Source organism: Gossypium hirsutum, chromosome D02, assembly GCF_007990345.1.
Source record: "Gossypium hirsutum isolate 1008001.06 chromosome D02, Gossypium_hirsutum_v2.1, whole genome shotgun sequence".
Classification (NCBI taxonomy): Eukaryota; Viridiplantae; Streptophyta; class Magnoliopsida; order Malvales; family Malvaceae; genus Gossypium; species Gossypium hirsutum.
Genome location: NC_053438.1, coordinates 4,763,809 through 4,771,405, shown reverse-complemented (window position 1 = coordinate 4,771,405; position 7,597 = coordinate 4,763,809). Strand labels below are relative to the sequence as shown.

The window sequence follows — 7,597 nt, the reverse complement described above, 5'->3', positions numbered from 1 at the left end:
AGTTTCTTTTAAAAGTAGGTCGAATTTCAATGTTGGTCCCTGTCTAAAATCATAATTTGAGATTTAATCCTTATAATGGTATATTTTGATTGTTTTATATTTTTATAATGTTATTAGTAGGTCGATATTGATATACTGTTAGTTGTTCTCGTTAAGGTAATGGCATGAATTAAGAAAAAAAAATTAAGCATTCAACATGGTTGTTAAAAACTAGAACGGGCAAAACCGAGAATCAATGGTCTAGCTTGTGATATATAACTGAAAATAGCAATAACCGTTTCAAACAAGTAAAAAATTGGAAATCGAGAAAAAACCTTCAATCCTGTTCCTATAACATCAATATTCAGTTGACATGTAAATTTATTATTAATAATACTTGATTGAATGAATTTTTACATGATCTAAATCATATGACCAAATAAAAATATTTTTTCGGGTACCTTTATAATTGACTCACATACTAACACCACAAACAGGATTGTCCCTGTGCCCCTGTGATTCAAACCCATAATATAGAGGTTTTTGAGGCAAATACTTAGTGCCATTAGAGATGGGGTTCATATCATAATCAATTTTATTTTCGTATCTTTCATATTTATTTTACAATTCATATTTAAAATTTGTGATTATTCCGTGTTTTCAATATTGAGTTTAGAAAGAAAAAAAAACACTGTACTTTTTTTTTCTTAGGTGTACATATAACGGCGTTATCAGCCGTCACTTTGCCTATATATACATATATACAACACTATCCTTGTCATCATTCAACGTTTCTAGTTTTGAACACCTCTTTCCCTCCCACTCTCCCCCCCCCCCTCCTTCATTCTCTCCACCTTTATATATATATATATATGCATCTCTTCGCTGTTTTTTAATGGTTGCGTGAAGCAAAAGCTTGGAATATTTGTGTGTGTTTCAATTTCGTTACTAGGAACTGAGAGAAGCAAGAACAATAAAAATAAAAAAAAAGATCTGAGTTTTTTGAGTTTCAGTTTTCTCGAAAAATGGGGAAGAAAGATCAGTCCAGAGAAGAAGAGAAACTGAACCAAAGAGTTGAATCAGTTCTTCAACTCGTTAAGAAACAATCTCCTCCATTAACACCCAAACAGGTAAATTTCTTTTCCGTTTCCTTTCATTTTCTCAGATGGTTTCCTTTCAGTTTTTAAAAATTTTCTCGGGAAACAAACAGGAGAAGTTCTGCAACAATGCTTGTATCGAGAGGTTTCTAAGAGCAAAAGGTGACAATGTGAAGAAAGCTGCTAAACATTTACGTGCTTGTCTTGCTTGGAGAGAAACCATTGGCACTGGTAAACGTTTTTTTTTTTTGCTTTTTCTTTTTGTTTCATATATATCAAAGAATCTTGTTTTTTTTTTTCCCTTTAAAGTTTCAGTTTTGAAAATTAAAAAAAAAAACCTTCATTATATTAATGCCACTTGGAAACCATTTACTAAGATTAAAATACCTAATTTTTGGGAAAATGTGCAGAAAATTTGATAGCAGATGAGTTCTCGACTGAAATAGCTGAAGGAGTTGCTTATGTAGCTGGCCATGATGAAGAATCAAGACCCATCATTGTAATAAATTTTCTCATAATAATTAACTACATATATAAATATGTAACAAAGATTTTTTTAATTAATTAATATCTTAATTTTTATTACAGGTTTTAAGGATCAAACAAGATTACCAAAAATTCCACTCTCAGAAACTGTAAGTACATATTATGACACGAATCATTGTCTCTTTTTTTTTTTTAAACAAAAACAAGATCTGAACTGTGTTTGGTTTTTTTTAGGTTCACACGTTTGCTGGTTTTCACATTGGAAGTTGCCATAGCAACCATGCCTAAAAACACCCAACAGTTTGTTCTACTCTTAGATGCAAGTAAGTTTTTTTTTTTTTCCGACATCCGGTAAGGTCCCGATTAATCTAAAATCGAGCCAAACCGAACCTTTATTCACAAGACTCGAAACCGAAATTTTTAAGTTATTTTTTCGTTGCATGCTGCTTAAAGCAGTCTTATAATGCAATAAATGAAAAAAAAAACACACCCCAAATATTAGTAACCATGTTGAATCGCCGGCAAGTTCTGAGACAACCTCAGATAATGTCCGGAGTGCCCTTTTACATGTCACACTCGAATCTTAGTTTTGTTTCAGTAGATTACTAGGGTATTATCGGGAATTGAAGGTGTTTTAAATACTATTGGTCAATTACTAACAAAAAACCCCAAGATTTTACTTTTTTTTCAAAAAAGCTTTTTTATCTGATAATTCTCTGCAAAATGTCAGGCTTAATGTTTTATTAATCAGGGATTAGTTAAAAGATAAAATAAATTTAAATTTAATGTTTTTTTAGGGGGAATTTTCAATTTTGGGGCTGATGATTTTGAGAAAATGGTTTTTGGGTACAGGCTTTTTCAGATCAGCATCTGCTTTTATGAACCTATTGCTGGCAGCATTGAAAATTGTGGGCGAGTACTACCCTGGACGGCTTTACAAGGCCTTTGTCATCGACCCTCCTTCCCTCTTTTCTTACCTTTGGAAGGTAGGTTATTTCGAAAACTCGATGTTCCGGTATAAGTATCGAAAATAAGTATGTGTCAAATACGAGTATGATTAGATTTATTTAAATTTTTCTGAACAATAAAGGTTTAAAAATTCAAGTTTAAGTCAAAATATTGGTACACTTGTTTTCTCATTGTGGGTCCATAAGTTTATACCTTCCTCAAATTTAGATTCCATGCATTTGAAAATATTGACAACTTTAAAATAATGGGTTTATTGTTGTCATAGTCCTATTTTTATAATATTATTAGTAGGTTAAGAAAAACTTATATCGTGTTATCAATTATGTTAAACTAAAGTGGAGGGGTTACATTTCAAATTTTAACATAATGGAGGGACTACAACTATAATTGACCAAATGATGATTTGATTTTGATTTTATTTTTGTAGGGCGTGCGTCCATTTGTGGAGCTATCAACGGCCACGATGGTGGTTTCATCGCTTGATTACGAAGAATCACTTGATTTCAACGATTTCACGTCGTACCCGAGAGCATCATCTCTTAGGTTTGACCCGTCGTCAGTCAAATCAACGGCCAAGGTCGGTTCCTGTTCATCATCCCGATTCTCCTTCACCGTATCCCATCATTTCGACTCCCTCAAGCCATGGTACCTCACCTTGACGAGCGACACGTCAGCATCCAAAGTCGGACCCACCGCCAGCCCCTCCCCACTGGGCCCGGCCCTGATCTCGCCGCTCAACGCCCGGTCTCTCTCCTTCGCATCACCGGCCGCCAGAACGCCACGTGGGAACATCAGCATGAGGAAGAGCTTGTTCCCCTCTACACCCTTACCGCAGCGTAGCAAAGCCTTCGAGCCGGTCAAAGTCAACCACCCGAGGACACCGAGACCCTCTTTCCTCCAATCGCCGGCGATGTTTTTCCGACGGGATAGCCACGTCAGCACCAAGGCGGAAAAGTCCCGTGAATCGTTCATGCCGTTTTTGAAATTCTACCGTAGGCCGTACGATGAGATGATTTACCGGTCAATGATGCGGCCCCCACTAGGTGGCTTAATCTCCATCGTTAAACGTGGCCACATGTCGGTATCTCAACGGTTCTAGATCAAAATTACAAAAATAAAAAGAAAAGAGAAAGAAAAAAGTGCGGAAAAGGGTGCATAGTGCTTCTATATTTTTTCATTGACTTCAAAAGTGTTTAAAACAACACTACTAAATTACTAATAATTCGATTAATTATTTGTTTACTTTTTATAATCAATCTTGTGGTGGTGTGATTATCAAATTTAATTAACACTAATAAATCACTTGACTTGTTTAAGTATTTTCTGACTCGTAAATCAAAAAATTAAGTAACATAATAGTAAAATTGAATGGTCAAGTTTTAGCTCGACTGGCATCAATATTATTGTCAGTGTAAGAGAATGCGGGTTCGAATGAGTTGAAGTGCATTTTCCAAGTACAATATATCTTTATTATAATTTGATTTTTTTATTAATTCTTTCAAATTCTATTTAGTTCCCTATACAACGTCTCTCTGTCTGGTTTAATTATTTGAACATCTCTATACTTATTTGTGAAAACTAACGTCGATAATGACGATATAGAACGGTCGTAAAGTAGTAAGAAAAATAAAGCACACAGGTTTTACGTGGAAACCTGTTGGGAAAAAATCATGGGCAGAAGAAAAGAGATTCATTAATGTTAAAAACTGAATGATACAAGAGGAGTTTCGACTACATCTATTTAAAAGTTGAAAATTCAATTCTAATCAATGTCAAATAGAATAAGTGTAGTTCTATATAGATTCTACTTGTGCGACATGGTCTATACACAAAGCCCCTTATTTTGTCACAGTATTTTATTTCTTTAACCAAGATTATGGTCACACAACTCTAATACTTTTTTTTTTGCAATATGTATTTCACATCAAAATTGAAAACATACATTGAGAAATAAAGGATTAGAAATCATGAAATGATAATAGTGGGAATAAATCCACCAAGGAGATATAAATATAGGGGCTTTTCATAGAATTTTACTACCTTAACATGAGTAGAGAAAGGTTAAAACATGATAAAGTTTTTGTATTTTTACAAATATAGAATTTAATCCCTATATTTTTTATTTTTAACAATTTAGTCTCTTCACTTTTTGAGATTTCAAATTTCAAATCTAATGATTAATATTGTTAAATTTATTGGTGTGGCATTTTGAAATAAATAAAAAAACTCATTTGGTATCCATGTAACTAAAAAAATGATGTTGTAATAAACCTGAATTTAGCAAAAGAATTTTAATAGCGGTAATCATTGGATCTGGATTTTAAAATTTTAAAAAAAATAAAAGGACTAAATTTCTAAAAGTAAAAGTATAAAGACTAAATTTTAAATTTGTAAAGAGTACAAAGACTTATAACATATTTTAACCGTAGAAGAAAAACAAAATAGTTACCAACAAATGGTTTAAAGAATAAAGTCTGGATCTTGGGTTACAACCATTACATCAGGAAATGCACGGTCTTTGAGGCTGAACTATAGGGTATTTTAGATGACATGTTTATTCTACTTAATTAAGAATTTAATAGAGTTATGATTCATATTGATAATTTAGAGGTAGTTCGAGCCGTACATGATAATACATTGATGGAATCAAGCATTACAGTGCTTAGAAGAGTCCAACAGATCATGAGAATTGAAGGGCGATGGTTGATTCGGTATGTTCCCAGAGAAGATAGTCGAGGTTAGACTTACATGTTTATTATGAAGTCCCTCATGATGCACTAAAAGAACTTTTGATAAATTTAATTTAGTTTTAGTCCGAATTGAATTAGTGTCGAATGGTAGAGAAATAATTATAAAAAGATGAAATAGTTAAAACAATTAATTGAAGGAGACTACGTGCGAGGTGGGATGTGAATAATCGTGCTAAAGTTTCGAACAAAGTGTCGTGAAAACAATGATATAAATTAAAAAGTCGGCGGTTTCTTTTTGAGTTGTTGGAGGTGAAGGGCAAAGAGTATGGGAAGAAGACACCGTGGTCGAAACGTTGAACATTGCATTGGAAATCATTGTCTTAACCAAAGCGTTGAAAAATTATTACTATTTTTTGTTGTGTTTTTTTTTTTCAAATGTTTTAATGTTTCTTATTATATTTTAATATTATTATGTTTCAAGTTTCGGGAAGGTGGAGAATCTATGACTTACTTGTTATGGACATTGGTTTTTGAGATCAATAAAGTAATATATATATATAAAAAGTTAAAGTTAAAGGTGCATTTGAGTTTAAATCCTTTCTAAATTAAACATGGGTGAAGTATTATATAAATTCTCGATTGAGAGTTAGCTCGACTGATATAGGTATTGTTGTCAATGCAAGACGATATAGGTTCGAGTGTGTTGAAGTGTATTATCTTTCTATTTATGAATTGAGGAGCTCAAAAAGAGCGGATATGATCAGAACCTATAATGAGATTGTTTCAAAGAAAATTCCTATAGTGTATTCGGAGTATATTTTGTCTTTATACTATTTTAAATATGAAATGATATTTTAAAGCGACATAGTTTGATCATTTGGCTTGTTGTATTTTAATCTGATCCGTTGTTTAATCAATGAATAAGATATAGGATTCAGTCGCGTTAACTTGAAGTTTAGCATTAGATATCATCCTACAGATGGTAAAATTGCATGTTTATGAATAGTAAATGGACATGAAAAACCTTAGTTCTAACCGAAAAATGACAAACCTACTAGATGGTCTCCTTAAATTTTGTAAGATTGACAATGATAAATATATTACATTTGAATTATTATGAGTAGAATTAAACATTATAAACTAATAATAGAACATAATCAACCTAGACCAAAATAATTTTGAATAGGACAAAGTAACAAACACATGACACGATTTAAGTCAGAATAAATCTGGGCAATGTCCATATATAATTTTACACAAAGTGGGACTCGAACCCGAATTATCAAAGTATAAGAATTGAAATACAATTTGCATTATAATACAAAAACTGTAATCAAATTACATTTTGTCCATTCTTTTAAAAAGATAAGTAAATTAATCATTGTACGTTAGATCAAAGAGTAAACTAGTCATTCTATTAACGTTAACATGAGGTAAATATATCATATCAAGCGTTACCATCTAGTTATTCTGTTAAACCACGTTAGTTTTTATCAGTACAAATTGATAAAAATTTTAACAGAAATTATCAATTTACTCTTTAATCTAATGTATAACTTATAGTATGAGCGTCTCCATCGTACTTTTACCTATTCTTTTTGGTTATATACATGTAATATGGAATTTGTTTAATAAGCATTGGTTTGAATGAAGGGCAGAAATGGGGGTGGGATATGTGTCGTTTCTTTTTATTTGGTAGCAAGAAGTCAATACTCAAAACAGAGGAATTCTAATTCTTTACTTTGCAGTGTGTACGAAGAGAAAATTGGGGAAGTGTTTATGGGTTTCGGGAAATGTAAATAATATATATATAAAAGAAAATCGAAGAGAAATGAGTTTTGTCGTGTATGAGATGTCGTTTAGGACAGAACAGCCATTTTCTGTTTGGAATTTTGGGGGGAAGATTGAGTCATGAAAATGGACAAATTGGGTTTCAGAGACTGACTAATTTCACAGTGCGAGTGTTTTTGTGTTTGTTAAGTGTAGCTTTCATTTGGGTTTCAGTAGCCTATTTTCCAGGGACACTTAAATGTAGCTTTCGTTTGAGTAGTTTTAAAATGAAATCTCAAAATTTTAATTTTGAGCGTAAATAACCATAATTAAATCTGACTTTTTCATAAGTAATATGGAAAATAACAAATTGACATAGTATTCAACATGATAATACGATTGTCGCATCAGATTTGAAAATAACAGAACTTAATGAATTTCTCAGCAATAGTTTAGTCAAGATTGAAAATTTAAAATTCAAAAATTATAAGGACTAATAACATAATTAAACCAAAAAATAGTGTCCTTAAAATTTAATGACATTGTCTATTTTATTTAATGAGTCATATCTAAGTTGCCCATGCAATTGTTGTGTTTATGGGATTG

General features: G+C 32.0%; 1 protein-coding gene across 1 annotated transcript; it reads left to right on the top strand.

The window, feature by feature from the left end:
- Positions 1-759: 759 nt before the first annotated feature.
- Positions 760-3,762, top strand: LOC121214454 (uncharacterized). The gene is made up of 7 exons (XM_041088119.1): positions 760-1,109; positions 1,190-1,307; positions 1,487-1,575; positions 1,665-1,711; positions 1,797-1,885; positions 2,415-2,548; positions 2,959-3,762. The coding sequence occupies exons 1-7, from the start codon at positions 1,005-1,007 to the stop codon at positions 3,628-3,630; spliced, it is 1,254 nt and encodes a 417-aa protein (XP_040944053.1). The 5' UTR covers positions 760-1,004; the 3' UTR covers positions 3,631-3,762.
- The last annotated feature ends 3,835 nt before the right edge of the window (positions 3,763-7,597 follow it).

Coding starts and splice junctions, on each gene's coding strand:
- LOC121214454 (XM_041088119.1), top strand. CDS start 1,005: ATGGGGAAGAAAGATCAGTCCAGAGAAGAAGAGAAACTGAACCAAAGA. Junction 1,110..1,189: donor CTCCATTAACACCCAAACAG/GTAAATTTCTTT, acceptor GGAAACAAACAG/GAGAAGTTCTGCAACAATGC. Junction 2,549..2,958: donor TCTTTTCTTACCTTTGGAAG/GTAGGTTATTTC, acceptor TTATTTTTGTAG/GGCGTGCGTCCATTTGTGGA.